At 45.3% G+C, this 16,751-nt stretch overlaps 3 protein-coding genes across 3 annotated transcripts; 1 reads left to right on the forward strand and 2 right to left on the reverse strand.

The window, feature by feature from the left end:
• Nucleotides 1-1,479: 1,479 nt before the first annotated feature.
• LOC308304168 (ruvB-like 2) lies at nt 1,480-2,868 on the reverse strand (the record flags this gene model as incomplete). Its single annotated transcript, XM_080748727.1, has 1 exon — nt 1,480-2,868. One exon carries the CDS (start codon nt 2,866-2,868, stop codon nt 1,480-1,482), a length of 1,389 nt encoding a protein of 462 aa, XP_080604853.1.
• A 215-nt stretch (nt 2,869-3,083) lies between these two features.
• LOC308304169 (transport and Golgi organization protein 6 homolog) lies at nt 3,084-7,030 on the forward strand (the record flags this gene model as incomplete). Its single annotated transcript, XM_080748728.1, has 2 exons — nt 3,084-3,209; nt 3,839-7,030. 2 exons carry the CDS (start codon nt 3,084-3,086, stop codon nt 7,028-7,030), a joined length of 3,318 nt encoding a protein of 1,105 aa, XP_080604854.1.
• Nucleotides 7,031-13,967: 6,937 nt separating this feature from the next.
• LOC308304519 (replication protein A 32 kDa subunit-B-like) lies at nt 13,968-16,513 on the reverse strand. The gene is made up of 5 exons (XM_080749130.1): nt 16,423-16,513; nt 15,671-15,758; nt 15,014-15,108; nt 14,762-14,855; nt 13,968-14,057 (listed from the first exon to the last, which is right to left on the reverse strand). Exons 1-5 carry the CDS (start codon nt 16,467-16,469, stop codon nt 14,043-14,045), a joined length of 339 nt encoding a protein of 112 aa, XP_080605256.1. The 5' UTR covers nt 16,470-16,513; the 3' UTR covers nt 13,968-14,042.
• Between the last annotated feature and the right edge of the window lie 238 nt (nt 16,514-16,751).

Here is a 16,751-nt window from a genome sequence, read left to right on the forward strand (position 1 = left end):
GTTGTTTGTGTGACTGTCAAACAATTGCAGGACACTATTGAGTGGGATAAGATATGTGGAAGGATCTCTGCTTGCAAATACAAGCAGAGGTCTGACACACCTTGGACCAAAACAACATTCATACAAGGCGTATGACATTTTATGATACAGTACTAATTTATTTGCTTACACACTTTGAAAAACATCAGCATAAAAACAAATTGGCAAAAGAAAAGGGAAAACATGAATGACATTTGTTTTGTATAAATTAAAGTAGCAAGCAGGTCAAAATCTGTACCTAAAAAATACTAGTACAAAATATATAATTATTTTTGAGCAGTGGTAAACCGCTCCTAAGAGTGGCTGTGCGTGTGTCTGTAGCCACTTTTCCTCAGCGTTTTGCCATAGCAATGTGTTTTCCTCAGCGTTTTGCCATAGCAATATGTGTGTGTGTGTGTGTAGCCATATTACATCATATTACATCACCAATTATCTGTAGCCACTCTTCCTCAGCGTTTTGCCATAGCAATGTGTTTTCCTCAGCGTTATGCCATAGCAATATGTGTGTGTGCGTAGCCATATTACATCACCAATTACATCCTAGACCTATATCCTAGTCTTCTTCCTCAGCGTTCTGCCATAGCAATGTGCGTGTGTGTGTAGCCTGTATTACATCACCAATTACCAATTGATGAAGCACGACCACCGCTCACTTCACATTGGGTGTGATTTTTAACATTACAACAGGTGAATACAACACAAGTATACAACAATAAATAATCTCACCCAGTCTTTTGCACCAGTGACCGTAAACTTGACCTGCCAAGCATGGAGCCTGCCAACACTCAGCCGAGAGTTTGAAGCTTTTAGCCTCTCATCTCCAGTGTTATTTGGTCTTCTCCAGAAGACATGGTGCATTCCATGTTCCCTATATATAGATACAATTTCAGTTGATTATTCATGGACAAGAAGCATAACAATGAATACAAAACAAAAAAACTAAACAAAAATAAATATCCTACATTGAATGAAGGACCAAATTGTTTATGAACCACCTTCATGGAGAACAGCTATCGATCATAACCCCAACCCTATAGTGAAAACCTTTATATATATTCTTATTTCATAACTCTGATTTAAGGTTTGTTCGACCCCCCTCAAGGAACGCTGAGAGTCCCTGGACCCCACTTTTAGAACCACTGTTCTAAGAAGAATGTCCAGAGGACATTGATTTACAGTGATTAAGTTCAAAGTTTAATGAATGAATGTATCAAACAGAGCTTTTTAAATGAAGAAAGTAGGACTGAAATGCAAGCAAATCACCGTCATCGGTCAAAAGAACGTTGATTTCTTTACATTTTACACACTTTCAGCTCAAATTCTGTTTCCTGTGGGAATAATTATAAAAATACATATACCATTCAAACTTCATTAAGACTGAATTTAAATGAGACAGATTCCCAGCCATGAAGAAGAACCCATTGCATCAACATGAATTCTTCAAATACATTGTGAAGTGTCCACTTTAGTAACTTGTGTTTCATTGAAGAGGAAGTCCTTTTCATACTCTTTCATGTACTCAGAAGATCTAGATTCATCCAGGAACAGGTGTTTAACTCTCTGGATGTCCTCCAACTGCACCTGTGTCCCCCTGCGTTTGCGACACACCAGTCCCGCAGTGCTGATCAACTGGATGGCATAGCGCAGTGACGTCCTCAGTCCTGTACTCGTCAGCTCTGCGAGGGCCTCTTCACTCAGCTCCACGTCCTCCTCCTCACAGCGGATCTTGAGGATCTGCCGGGTCTCTTTCTCCGTGTACGGGGAGGTGGCGATGATGAGCAGGCGGTCAAGCAGGTCCATGGGGATGCCGTGAGCGCTCTGGTAGTTTGTGCCACGGATACGAGTGATGCCTCTGTTGGTGGCCACGATGAGGACGGGGGAAAGGTCAGTCTCCAGAGCGCGGTTCAGGAAGGAGAAGCACTCCATGTCCAACATGTGGACCTCGTCGATAAACAACACTCCTGGAATGATCTCCGCCTTGCCTTCTTCCCTCCACTGGGACACCTTAGCGTTGATCTGCTCGCGGACTTCAGACTTGATCTCTCCGGTGTCTCCGGAGAAGAGGGCGAGGAATCCCTGCGAGCGGCTGTTGACGACGTCCACCTCATGGAGGGTCACCGTATGGACCACCTCCTTCCTCTTCTGAAGCTCACCCTGTGGACACTGGACAAACTGTGTCTGTGCACCCATTGCGTCATAGTCTAGGGCTCGGGAGAAGGAACGCCCCAGCTTGCTGATCCTGCCGGTGGCTTTGTCAATGGTGATGACATCTCCGGCCTGAATCTTCTCCTTAGTGAGGCTCTCAATCATCTTGTTGCCCAAGTCGTAGATGGTCTCCATATCGCTTGTCTTTAGGGTCATTTCGCCCAACTTGGCGCCTGTTCCAGTGGCTGGCCGATCAATCTGGATATCCACTACCTCTCCCTCGATCATCTCCGTCTCCTCCTTTATCCTCACTCCAATGGCTTTTCTAAAAGCTTGGCTGAGTGCCTCCGTCTTGCTCATCTCCAAGGAGAAGATTTCGCTGCCAGCCATCGCTACGAAGGGGGTATCGGGGCCAAGTGACTGGGCAATACCCATGGCGAGGGCAGTCTTTCCTGTGCCAGGTTGGCCAGCGATCAGTACAGCTCTGCCAGCAATGTGGCCGTCTTTGATCATCTCCAGGATGATGCCAGCTGCCCGACGGGAGGCCAACTGGCCGACCATCCCCTGAGACACCTGTCTTGCCTCCAAGGCATCGTCCAAACCAAGGCCACGGATGTGAGAATGTGCACCTATTCTTTCAATCCGTGTGATGTCGCGAACCTCCGGAATCTTTGTTGTTGCCATCCGTGCTGAAATACTGGCGACAGCGATTTTAGTTTTAAATTAATTGTAACTGAACAATGTTGAAAAAGCAAGCCACGCAAACTTTTATAGCGGTGGCATGACATCAGTGCTATTTCCAACCCGGCATTGTGATTGGATGAGAGGCACTGTCAATCTAACTATAAATTAGCGAAATCTACATCTGTGTGTGTGTCGGTGCTGAGGACTATGCCTCCATGAAGAAGAGGCTTCTCCCACCGCTGGAGGAGCTGTCCCAGAAACACCCTGATGTGGTCGTTCAGGAGCTGGTGTCCAGCCTACGAGCCGCTATTGCCACGCACAGTGCCTACAAGCTGAAGGATGTATTAAGACAAGCTGCACAGTGTTCCAGAAACCCTGTCAGAAGAACTAAATAAAAAATCCCTTGGAAAAACACAGTGACGTCATCCAACGGGAAAACCCTTGGAAAGACACAGAGTGACGTCATCAATCGGGTGATGAAGTCATCATCACCATCAATAAGTGCGACCTGATATGAACGTAAAGTGTGATGTCATAATATCACCAGGGGCCAGGGCATATGTCCGATAAGCTTGAGGATTGGTGGATTGATGAACTTCACATGACACTTTGACCAGACTATTCCATGATTGGTCAGGTGTTTACAAATATAGAAATATACAGAACTCGGCATGCATAAATGCCTTACCTGTATCCAAGCATCCACCGTGAGTGAGACTAGTACCTTTCTCCTGGATGCATGCTTCGGCTGATGTAGGCATTGATGCGGCATGACGTATACGTTGACATACGTAAGGATAATAATTCCAGCATCACACGCAATTATTATTGGCATGCTTAGTTTGCATTGAAATATGTATAGATTGTCCAGAGATGTAATTGTCCACATCATTATTTTCACATCTAAAGTATATGCAAGATGACTTCAGCAATTCTTTCCGCATTAAATGTCCTGATGACACCTCTTGAGGCCACTGCGTGTGACGCCACGTCCTCACAGCAGGAGGCACTCATGGCAGCGCTACGGGCCAACCGGGCTCTGTTGTTGGAACAGCTGCAACGTGAGACGGGCCTTGAAGAGGTGAGGAAGCTGAGGGAGGAGGTTATGGCTGAGGCAAAGTGGTTCTCCAGTGACACAGAAGACGCTATATGGAATTTCGTTCAAGAGTGTCTCCTCCTGCTTCTTACATTAGCCAGACACCTCTCGGTCCAGTTGGCGCTCTTCAATGGAAACACTGTAGCCTCGGCAGCAAGGCTGCGCACCCCAGAGATGGCTCCACCCTTACCTCCAGATGTTCTCAGTGTAATCCAACAAAAGACTATTAGTGCAACGCTCCAGTTTGTGGTCTCCCTGGGGCTCAGCCCCTACTTGTCTTCAGGGGTGGGCATGCCGCTTGGCTGCAGATCTTCTTTTGGGGTGATGGTGGAAAGGTTAGTACATGGTGATGTGGTGACTGCAATGGAACGCCGCCTCTTAACCACGACGTGTGTTCTGCTGCAGTTGGCAGATCTGTCGTCTCTTGCCACACTGGTTTTCACGCGGCATCTCAGGGACGTCATGGCAGCTCTGTGTCAGCTGGGTCACTGTCCGCACTGGTCAGACAGAGGCAGTAGTGAAAAAGAGGATGTGCCTAGTATTGAAGAGCGCAAAGCATGCAGGGAGGACCTACAAAGCCTTCTTGGTAAAGTCTACCAGCCTGTTGTTATCAAGGAACTACTGATCCTCCAAGGTGGGCGAAAACAACCAGTCCCAGCAGCCGGTTCCAGTGGCACCAGTTGTAGGTCTGGTACGGCAGTAGCTCCCCCTTGGCTGAGACGTCTGTGTGGTCAGCTGTTGTCTGACCGGCTGATGCAGCCCAACGGGGTGCAGGCTGTGGTCAGAGCCATCCTGGAGGGAGGGCCAGGTGGCGACTCAGACTGGAGTAAATGTGACAGTGTGGCCAGAATCCTAGCAGCCTGCCCTCAGCAGTCTGTGTCGCCAGACAGCTACTACGGACAGATCTGCCCTCAGGTCCTAGATCTGCTACACTTGAAGGACAAGCTCACTGGCTTGCAGTTCCAGCGGGTGGCCACTAGGGTGGTGGACATCATGGTGGAGGACAAGCCACAGTTTGCCCAACAGTACCTCCTAACTCCTCTCCTCAGTCCTCTCCAGCGGTGTACCACCCCTGCTGGTGATTCTCAGGGTACCATTGATGAATCGGAGCTAACCTTCTGCGTGGAGGGTGTGTACAAGATCTGGGTTGTAGGGAACAGCCCGTCGTGTCTGATGTTGAAGGCGTTAGAGGAAGTGCTTCCTGTTTTCTTCACACTGTTCTGTTTCACAAAGCGGAATGTCTCCCACCTACGCGGCCCCTGTCAAGAGATCTTGCTGTGGTACATGGGTCACGCCGAGCACTCGGAAGCGCTGTCTGCCGTGAGGCGGCTCTCTGGCCTGGGGGGGCAGACGTATTGTGTGGCCCCGGGGTTCCACTTCACTCTCGGAAGTGAGGGAGGAGCCAGGCTGACTCTCAGAGAGACCGCAAGTGATGAGGACGATGCGTTGTATGAGCGTCTGTCAGAGGAACAGTGGAGGCTGGATTGTCTGATGCAGCTGTTGGCTGAGCTCAAGGACAGCGACCTGCCTGGAGATTTCTTCCTGGAGCTGCTGCGGGAGCTGACCAGCTGGACGGCAGAGGAGGAGGACGAGCAGCGGGTACAGCAAGTGGACGTGTCGGCCATGACACTGCTGGAGGTGGAGCAGCACCTGTCGCGGCGTGACGCAGGGAGCGGTCAAAGGCTGGCCCTGCTGCAGGTGTTGGCTGTGGTCTGTGACACGCTGCCACACACCCTGCTGCTGAGGAAGGCCACGCAAATGGTGGACTTCATTGTCTCCCTGCTTCAGAGGGGCTGTGTTGGTCTGGACCGGCCCCCCTCTGCTGCCACTGAGAGGACGGTAGAGAGCCAGACTCTCAGCATGGGTATGGGTCTGGTGGCCACGCTGCTTTCTGGGCCCCAGCTCGGTGCTGAGGACTATGCCTCCATGAAGAGGCTTCTCCCACCGCTGGAGGAGCTGTCCCAGAAACACCCCGAGGTGGTCGTTCAGGAGCTGGCGTCCAGCCTACGAGCCGCTATCGCCACGCACGGTGCCTACAAGCCGGAGGATGTAATAAGACAAGCTGCACAGTGCTCCAGAAACCCTGTCAGAAGAACTCAAGCCAGTTCTGCCGCTGGAAACTCTCAGGCTGCGGACATCGCTCCGACCCAGATGGACCCGCTCAGTCCTGGGCGGATGAGACACACCAATCCCCCTGGAGGATTCGCACCAGAAAGACGCCAGACAGGAGTTGAGATGACTGGCACCAGTGACCCTGTCACTTCTTCCACCAGGGCCTTTTCTGATCTGTTGCTGGAGGCGTGTGACCCTGACGTGCCAACCAGAGCGCTGGCCCTCAGGGCACTGACGAGGAAGGTGCAAGAGGGGGACCTGGAGGCTGTCCAGGCACAGGAGAAAGTCCTTGTGATCTATTTGGAAAACCTGGAGCACCAAGACTCCTTTGTGTACCTGTCTGCCATTCAAGGCTTGGCCGTGTTGGCCGACTCTTTTCCTGAGAGGATCCTGCAGAGGCTCCTGGAAGCCTTCCAGCATGGCCCGTCCCTCCCCTCCTCTGACAAGGAGCGCTCCCTGGAAACACGACTCAAAGTTGGAGAGGTCCTCATGAGGGCTAGCAGGGCCATGGGGGAGCTGGCGCCGCACCTGGGACGTCCACTGATCGGAGTGTTCCTACGGGGGACCAGGGACGGGGACCAGACGGTTCGAGCCAGCTGTCTGTCCAACCTGGGAGAGCTGTGCCAGAGGCTGAACTACGCCCTGGGGCCGCTAGCTCAGGAGCTGAGCTGCTGTCTGACCGCACTGATAAGGACAGAGGAGGAGGCGGAGGTGAGGAGAGCCGCCGTCCACGTCATCACCCTGCTCATCCGAGGCCTCGGCGACAAGACCACCCAGGTTCTCGGCGATGTTCTGCTGGAGCTGTACCGAGCGCTGAAGTGGGCGGTGCGGTCGGACCGCGATGACGTCACCGTGCTCCACGCTCAGCTGGCACTGGAGGAGCTTGATGAGGTCATGAAGAAGTTCCTCTTCCCCCAGCAAAAGTTGGAAAAGAAAATTGTTGTTCTGCCATAGAGTTCAAGCTGTTAAAGGTGCCATGGGCCTATTACTCAAAAGTTGTCCCCTGGCGCAGAATGCCTGGTTATGCATATACAGTTATAATTAACCGGCAAGGTTGTGTAAAAATTCTATCTTTAAATAGATAGAAGGCAGGGCGTTAAGTGAGTCTGATGACAAAGTGCCAAAGTGTCAAGGCCTGTCCATACTTTGACCGAAACCGCCCTTTTCGGTCTAAAGGTCCGTTTCGACTAGAAAATGACGTCACTCGTGACTTCTGAAAAGCATTAGACCGAATGAGAGTTCGGAAATATGCACGTCGGAAAGTCCAACTCACAGAAGATTTCGGTAAAAGTATGGACAGGCTTGTGTGCACTTTTCTGAAAAAGATGGCTTCTTATTATGACAATCCAGTTACAAATTAAAGTGTTCGGCTTGCCTCCAACAGAGCTACAGTGTAAACAATTAAATGAAAGCGCTCAAAGTTTGTTGTCCTGGCTCTGAAATGTGGCGTACATCTGGGGCCCTATTTTCGTCCATGCTAAAAACCCTAAACCCCTAAACTTCTTTGCTTTTTTTTACTATTTAGAAAAGAAAAAAAAAATTAAATAGTTCAAATAGCTGGTCTACAAGCTCACAACATGTCGATGTAGATCATCTATTTGTATTTTTAAATGTTTTTTTTCAAAATAGTAAAAAAAAGGCAAAGAAGTTAAGGGGTAGGGTTTAGCATGGATGAAAATAGGGCCATGGGCATACAGGACGCTTAATGAAGTTCACTCATAAATAGCACCGCTCCCCTGGTTGTCAGAGGGAGTGTCGCACCAGGATTACATTTGACAATTGACACCGGGTGAAAGAAATGGGTTACAAAAATTGTGGGATATAGATTAGGTCAGGGTAGCTCAGTTGGAATAGATCTTGACTCATGATCAAAAGGTCATGGAATCAAATCCTGGCACCAACAACTCTGCATCTGAGTGATTGACACTGATGGTTTTTTCAAATGTTCTCCCCTTTAAATGACCATTGTCATTGACAATGCATTGGGTGCTTAAAGTAAAATATTTAATAAACTACAAATTATTTCAATGTACAAATCTCAAGCATGCATGTCCACAGTAAGGTGTAATCTTTGAATTAAGTTGCTAGGTTAAAGTATGAAGGAACAGCGAGGTGCCAGGTTTTGAGATTTAAGTTTTAAAAGTTAAATATCTCCAAAACTACAAAACATTTCAAAGTAAAGTGTGTGTCCACAGTAAGGTGAATTATAAAAAGTATAGGTGAACGTGTTTTTTTGAGGTGCACAAATCTGCCATTGAGCCCAATGTAAACTTTTCCGAATTTTTAAAGGAGTTTATCTCTAAAACTATGAAACATTTCAAATATTCATTTTCAGACAAACATTTCCACAGTAAACTGAACATGATAAAGTTTGAACGGTGTTTCTAGCTGTAATTATGTAGCTCTAGTAGCAAGGCAACGTTTGTACTTTTTCCATTGACAATGCATTGGGCACTTAAAGTTAAATATTTCAAAAACTACAAATTATTTCAAAGTAAAAGTCTCAAGCATGCTAACTAATAAAATAAAAAATCGCACCAGTGCGAAGTGAGCGGTGCAAATACGACACATATGCATATCTCCTTGTATGGGCCGTTCTGTCCCTGACGTCAGTTACTTTCTGTGTAGCATAGATCTCCATATATTGAGATCCGTCCTCATACATTTTTCTGGGCGACGTGGTCCTTTAAATACATATAAACTATGAACGCAACTCGCACTGTAAACACTGAGAATTACAAACTCAAGTGGAAACAGTTTTCAAGAGGCTGCCATCACTTGAAACCCTTGCCACGCTGTCCACAATGGTAAGCGTTTTCTCCACGGAGACACACTGTTGTTTGTTCAGAGAATTTAACCGACTGAAACTCTCGTCACTCTGTTTACAATGGTACGGTTTATTTCCTCCAGTGTGGATCTGCTGGTGAGTCTCCAGGTGACTTAACTGGGTAAAACTCTCACCGCACTGTTTACAAGGAAAAGGCTTTTCAACAGCGCAGAGACATTGGTGTCTTTTCAGCATATCCAACAAACTGTAACTCTTGTCACATTGTTTGCAATGGTACGGTCTCTCTCCTGTGTGGATGCGCCGATGTCTCTTCAGACTACCTAACTCACTGAAACTCTTGACGCACTGCGTACACTGGTATGGTTTCTCTCCGGTATGGGTACGATGGTGGGCCTTGAGGTGACCGGACAGGCTGAAACGCTTGCCACACTGCTTGCACTGGAAAGGTCGTTCTCCCGTGTGGACGCGCTGGTGAGTCTTCAAGTGACTCAGCTCGGTGAAGCGCATGTCGCACAGTTGACAGTGGTATGGTTTTTCTCCGGTGTGGAGACGCTGGTGTCTTTTCAGAGTGTCCAGATAGCCGAAACTCTTGTCACACTGCTCGCAGTGGTACGCTTTCTCTCCCGTGTGGACACGCTGGTGTCTCTTGAGACTTCGTGACTCTGTGAAACTCTTGAAGCACTGCTTGCACTGGATCTCCTCCGTGTGGAGACGGTGGTGTTTGTTCAGGTTGCTCAAGCGAGTGAAGGACTTGTCGCACTGCTTACAGACGTGGGTTTTCTTCCCGGTGCGGGTCGGCTGATGTTGTGTCTTCCCTCCTCCTCCTCCTGGCTGAGTTAAAGTCTTGGTATGCTGCTGATGGCGACTGTGAGACCTTGTAGTGTCTGTGTCTCCATGTTTCTTTCCGGTCACAGAGCTGATGGTAACCTTCAGACAGGCTGCTGAGAGGATCTGTCCGTTCGTCTGCATTTGGCAGAAGAGGTCATTGTGGCTCCTCATGTGCGTCTGGAGGAAGTTCTGAGACGTGAATGCATACGTACACTCTGAACAGGAAAACATCGGAGTCTTGGAAAACTGGGATCTCATCATCTGTCCGTCTGTCTGCCTGCCTGCCTTTCTGCCTTGACTGTCTGCCTGCTTTGACTGTCCGTCTGCCTGCCTTGACTGTCTGCCTGCCTTGACTATCCTCCTGCCTGCCTTGAGTATCTGTCTGTCTAGCTATGCCTGCCTATCTCTATCTCCCTTTTCTGCCTCACAAGTAACAATGACTGAAGAAGTAGATAAAGCATCTTCACTCTATATCTAGGCTGTCCAGAGAGCTCATGTCTGACGTCATACACAACAACAACAGTTGTCATGTATGCTATCAGATGGTTCATTATGGGGCTTTTAAGCCGTGACATCATTTTGTAGGCAGAAGAGAATCTGCCCCCAGAGCATTTTCTGTCCCTCGCTATTTAAAAAAACAACGACTAAAAAATAACGACTAAAGTATAATTCTAACACTTTCCTTTCAACAACAAAGAGAAGAAAAATGTGTAAATAGTAAAAATAGTAAAAAGATTCACGGAAACTGGGGGCAGAAATTCTCCTCTGCCTACAAAATGATGTCATACTGAGGCTTCAAGTACCCTGACAACAGATAGTCCAATATATTACTTGGACAACACACCGGTCTATGATGTCATATTAATGACATCGTGGATCTCCATAAAAGTGACACAGCAGGCAGATCTCCATATATAGGCATACAGGGGACGTCAATTACGCATGACGGAGACCATCATGTGGAACCAAGGGAGGAAGAGTTCCGATGTTCCTGTATTCCCAGTGAGGAAGCTACTGTAACTGCACATGGTTCTCTTCTGAACACCTCTAATAATATTGCCTGAACAAAACTAGACAGCTAACACATTCAAGTCAATAATTAGACAGGACTTTTGCACCAATGATTCGCCATGCAACTCCTTGCCACAAAACAGTTTAAGGTCAACCGCACCAAAGCAACTCTTTGCAACTGCCATAATGGATGATGTTGCAAGGCCAATCACTGGTGTCAGGGCATGACATTAAGGCTTGTCCTGTTGTCCGGGACAACTAATACATCTTTAAATGTAGCCTTCCCGGCTCTTGGTTCCACATGTTCTGTGATGCTCTTAGCACTTTGTGCTGTATGCAGACTATGGATTGTGGAGTGGAGGGAGTCTTATTTTTTTTTTATTAAAAATAAAATAAAAGGGGAATGGGAATGTACTTGTCCAGAGGACAAGAGCTTCAAAAGGTTGATGTCAAGCCCTGGGGGTGGTTTGGTCTAAGAGACGCAAGTCTTGAGATTCTGAGTGATAGGGTACAGTTCAATGTTGGAGTATTTTTCAAGGGGAAAAAAAAGAAGAAAAACAATTACTCAAAAGCACTGTATAAAGCATCTACAGTTAGAGATGGTGTAGTGGTCTAATGATCAGACTCTCAGTTCAGAGGCTCCATGTTCATATCCCAGTCCTCCTACAGTTCATTGCTTGAGAACTTTTATCTTTTCAGGGCTAAGATACAAGAGAAAAGGTCAAAAGTATCTGGAGATACGTATTGAGGGCCCAAAGGTGCCTTGGCTCAATGGTGTGGTTGCTTGAGTGGATGACCCTGCTACAGACAGGTTTCAGACAGGTTCAAGTCCCATGCATGCCCAAGGTACAATTTTTAAAGTGTGATTTTACTCTGAAATGTTTTGTAGTTTGGGAGATATTTAAAACGTACATCTGAAAACTTTGGCACTTCATACTTTAACTTAATAGCGACTTGAATCAAAATTCAAAAACTCCCAGCAATACATACTGTATGTTCAAATCCTAGTCATCCTGTGGTTCAATCAGGGACGGATTAACCCTGCGAGGGCCCCTGGACGATAATTTTTTAGGGCCCCCCCCCCCCCACCCTCCACCATAAACCCCCTCCCTCCCGACGCGCACTACCCAGCTCGGATTTTAAGCCATGATGATCATCTATGGGCCAAGAAAGCACCTGTAGACAACAGAGGACGGGTCCACACATTTGATTTTTAATTAACATTTAATAGTAAATTGTCAATGACCACGCAGCGCAGTTCCCGTAAGGGCCCCTGAGAGCCAAGGGCCCCTGGAAACGGCCAAAACGGCCCAATGGTTAATCCAGCCTGAGACCACTTAACTACCCGTCAGAAACTCAGGGCACAGCTCTGTTTTGAAGTGTTTTTTTTCCTTCTTTTTTCTCCTATTTCTATTTCTATTTATTCTAATAAGAGACATGTGCCAAGAGAGCCTGAGAGGCGGCATAGTGGTCTGATTAATAGTTCTTCGTCTCAGAGGTGCCATGTTCAAACCCCAGTCTTCCCAGAGTTCAATGATCCACTACTTTGGCATTTTCTATGCAAACATACAGTATAGGCCTATCCACAACTTTCCAACATCCCATCGTGCATTGTGCAGAAGGTGAGCGGCATTTCCGGTGTCGCAGCCGAGTGTGATCTACAAGCTCACAACGGTTACATCAGCAACGCGACGTGAGCTTGTATGTCTGCTGTTAACCGGAAGTGTCCCGCAGATAATGCTACAGTAAAGTCTTGCGGAAACAGTTAGCTATGGGTGACTCAAAATGTCTTTATGAATGCATTGGGCACTCACACATTCTGACTTATGGTAGCTCTGTTGGAAAAGCTCTTGACTCATTATCAGAAGGTCATGGTATCAAATCCCAGCATCAGCATCTTTGCATCTCAACTGACACTGATGGCTTGATTTTTCTCTCCTTTAAAAGGCCATTGTCATTGACAATGCATTGGGTGCTTAAAGTTAAATATTTCAAAAACTACAAATTATTTCAAAGTAAAAGTCCCAAGCATGCATGTCCACAGTAAGGTGGAATTTTCGGATTGCGAATCAAGTTGCTCGGTTAAAGTATGTAGGAACAGCCAAAGTTTTCAGATTAAAGTTTTAAAAGTTAAAATATCTACAAAACATTTCAAAGTAAAACGTTTAAGCATGTGTGTCGGCAGTTAGGTGAATTATAAAAAGTGTGAATGGAGTTTCTAGGTGTATGTGTTTTTTTGAGGTGCACAAATCTGCCATTGAGCCCCATGTTAATTTTCTATACTATATTCTTCTAGACTTCTAGACTATGGGCTCTATTATGATCCAGGTCTTATGCCTTATGCCTTAACGTCTTTGCCTTTTTTTTTTACTATATAGACATATTTTTTTTAATATTTCAAATAGCTGATCTGCAAGCTCACAACGTGCAGATGTAGATCAGCATTTGAAGTATTTAAAAATGATTTTCAAAATAGTAAAAAAAAAGGCAATGAAGTTAAGGCATAAGACCTGGATCATAATAGAGCCCTATATCTCTAAAACCATGAAACATTGCAAATATTAATTTCCAGGCAAACATTTCCACAGTAAGCTGAACATATTTGAACAGTGTTTCTAGGTGTACGTTTGTAGCTCTAGTAGCCTGCCAAAGTTTGTACTTTTTCCATTGACAATGCATTTGGCGCTTAAAGTTAAATATTTCAAAAACTACACATTATTTCAAAGTAAAAATCTCAACCATACATTTGAATTTTGAATCAAGTCTATAAGTTAAAGTATGAGGGAACAGAGAGGGGCCAAAGTGATCAGATGTGGGTTTTAAAAGTTAATTATCTCCAAAACTACAAAACATTTCAAAGTAAAATCACACTTTAAAATTGAACCTTACTGTGGACATGCATGCTTGAGAATTTACTTTGAGGTCTCTTTCAATTCAGAGATGAGAATGAAGTGGTCCAGATAAATTAAATGCATACATATTTTTTTTTATATATAGATGATTTTTATTGAAGGAGAAACAAAACAAAACAGTTCTCCTTCTTTCTTTTTTTTAAACAAAACATCCAAACAAAATAAAACATCACAAAACCAAAAGTAAAATCTTTAGATGAAATCACGTGCACACACACGCACACACATGCACATGAAAGTTGACCATTAACATCGGTAGTACACCCATAAATGTATTTATAGTTTAAAGATGAGGAGAATGTAGAGTCAATTTGTTGGTTGTGAAGCGTGTCTTGCATTGCAGTTGCTTGAGGCTGGAGTCGGTTCTCACTTCAGGACATCAAGATGTGCTTTCTGAAGACATCCGGTGTGATCCTGGACATTCTGGTCATAGTAGTAGTAACTGTAAGGAGAGTTGGAATCATATTCACTGTGTCAGAACGGTGCTTCATTTGATTGACCCAATGCAATGAATATTCACACTTCCATGAAAACTATTTTAAAATGTAAGTAATTATTGTGGGAGTAACAATGCTGAACGAAGCATGGTAAGCTTGCTATATTACATTATACTACACAATATATTATAGAGGGAGACCTGTGTGTCACAGAAAGCCTAACAGGACTGATTTATATTTCTGCAGTGTCTATAAATGTATTCTGCATAGACTAAAAATGATTTTAATATGCCTTTAATGGAAAGAAAGTATTTCCAATTGTAAATGGCACATATAGTGAAGTAGACCAGTAAGACTCCCTAATCGGGAGATAAGCGACCGTCAGGTTGCATACACAAACTTTAGAAGGCAATGGTAGCCAATCAGGAGGGAATTGATGCCCAAAAATGTGTTTTGCAAGAATCTGCCTTAAGGATGCTAGAAGAGGGCCATGTGAGAAATGAGTGGAGGTTGTGGTTTGGCAGCCAAGGAGTGTGTGTGCAAAGTTTGGCATGGATAGGGGCAACGGTGGCGGAGATATGAGTAGGGCAAAAGTGTGACATGTGACGGACAGACTGACAGACAGCCGGTGGAACTTTTCATAACCTGACGGTCGCAATAAAGGAATAAAAGATACTTGTAACAAATGACTCCCCACCAATCACATTACCTCCATGGGGGTCAGGTTATCTGTTGACATGTAGTGTTCCATGTCGATGGTGTCAAGGATGCATCTATCCTTTCTCAGATACAACACTGTTTGCCTGCCAGAGAACAGTGGAAAGATGACGCTTAATATTCAGAGATCTGCTCCAGCATTGTCCCTATATAGAGTTGTATGACATCTGTGGTTACAGGGTTCCTGTGAAGTGATATTAATAATTCAGAAAATAAAGGGAAAAAATGGAGGAGAGGCTCTCACCAGATGGCAGGCATACTAATGCCATCGAGTCTCTGCTTCATGTCCTGAAGGCTGATGCCATAAACATCTTGAGAACTCCGTATCAAACTCAGCACCTTAAGAAAGAATCGTCATTAGTTTTATCACCAGGGATGTGTTGCACATAGTCCCAGCGTTTTGGGCAAAAATCGTGTACATCGCAGATTTGTCTTGGGAAACTTGTGGGAGCCAATCAAAGTTGAGGTCTCATTGACTTTACTATACAGTAAAATAATACAACAAAAACAAATGAATATGCTTTCCATAGCATGTGAGGGGATTCTGAATCCAATGCAAGCCTTTGTTTTGCACGAAAAACATTTCTTTCTTTTTTTCCTCCCCCACAAAACTGTTAAAAGTGATGACCCATCACTAAAACATAGTTTTGTGGGGGGCGTTTTTAGCCCAAGGAATGTTTTTCGTGCAAAACAAATGCTTGCATTGGAATCATGAAAAAACCCTAGGTGACCCCTGATTCCATCAAAATATTGCCCGAAACGCCCAGACTAACATACAAGGAATTATTGTATAACACAATGTCCCGGTCCAACATCTGTAGTCCCTGGAGATGAGATGTGTACACAGCAGAAAACCAAGATTACAGGTATGTGAAGATTTCAGTAGAATTAAAAACATTACTTTGTTCATGGTGTCTGTCAATTTGTAGAGCCACCCGTCAATGGGAGAAAAGATCAGTCCATCGTCAACCAGGGACCCTACTGCTTGTCTGTCAAAGAGGACAGTGGAAATGTATTTATTTAGATGATTTAAACCCTGTACCTAAAGAAAACTGTTAAATTATCACACTCAGTGAAGAGAACAAAACAAACCACTATTAGCTCTATTACTACTAAAAATGCTGGCTCTGTTAGGACACAGCTCCCCGAGGACCATCTTGCTCCAGCATTGGTCGTATAGGCCAGTGTTTCTCAACCTTTTTTCTGCATGGGCACACTTTTCATGTCCCTAGAATCCATGGGCACACCAACATAATACGGGGGTGTAAATATCGTCACTGTCGGGAAGAAACCTTGTATCTCAAAGTTTCAAATGTGTACGTTTCTTCGCAAAGTAAAGCCCTGCTTCATCATACAAGGCTGTCGCACAACATTAGTGGTGCGAGGCGTTGTGTGCTTGTAGATCTGCTGTTTTCACTAGTTGAAATCATTTTTAAAATGATAAATACAATACTGGCTTTCAAGCCGTTTCAAGGGGCACACTTGACCCTTCTCAGGGGCACACCAAAGGTCCCCAGGCACAGTGGTTGAGAAACACTGGTATTGACAGCTGTATGGCATTCCTAGTTACAGGGGTCCTGTGAGCCAAATGCAAAAAAATGAAGAACTGAAAGAGAGAGAAAGAGAAAAAGAGAGAGAGGGTGAGGGTCTTACTTGATAACAGGCACACTTATGTCACAAAGCATCGCCAGGTCCACCATGCAGATGCCTTCAGTCCAATACGGCGAATACGCCAACTTATCCAGCACCTGAGAATCAGAAATATTTTATTTGAGATGTATGTTGTTGTTTTTTTTGTGAGGTTGGTGCATTACACTGGTTAAGCCAAGAGAGTATAACACACATACACACACACTCACACTCTTCAAAGTATAAAAAAGGATCTGCCCTGTGGAATATTGTTGTTGAACATGAAGGAACAAGCTTCAGTTTTAGTCTATGGCATACTTTACTTATTTAGAAGGGACAATGGACAGTTCAAT

Source organism: Nannobrachium achirus (genome assembly GCF_963921795.1).
Source record: "Nannobrachium achirus genome assembly, chromosome: 19".
Classification (NCBI taxonomy): Eukaryota; Metazoa; Chordata; class Actinopteri; order Myctophiformes; family Myctophidae; genus Nannobrachium; species Nannobrachium achirus.

Excerpts from the sequence above, each read along its gene's own strand:
- LOC308304519 (XM_080749130.1), bottom strand. The coding sequence starts at position 16,469 with ATGGTGGACCTGGCGATGCTTTGTGACATAAGTGTGCCTGTTATCAA. Across the intron at positions 15,109-15,670 it reads TGACAGACACCATGAACAAA|GTGCTGAGTTTGATACGGAG; the intron begins GTAATGTTTTTA and ends TTCTTTCTTAAG. Across the intron at positions 14,856-15,013 it reads ATTAGTATGCCTGCCATCTG|GCAAACAGTGTTGTATCTGA; the intron begins GTGAGAGCCTCT and ends GTTCTCTGGCAG.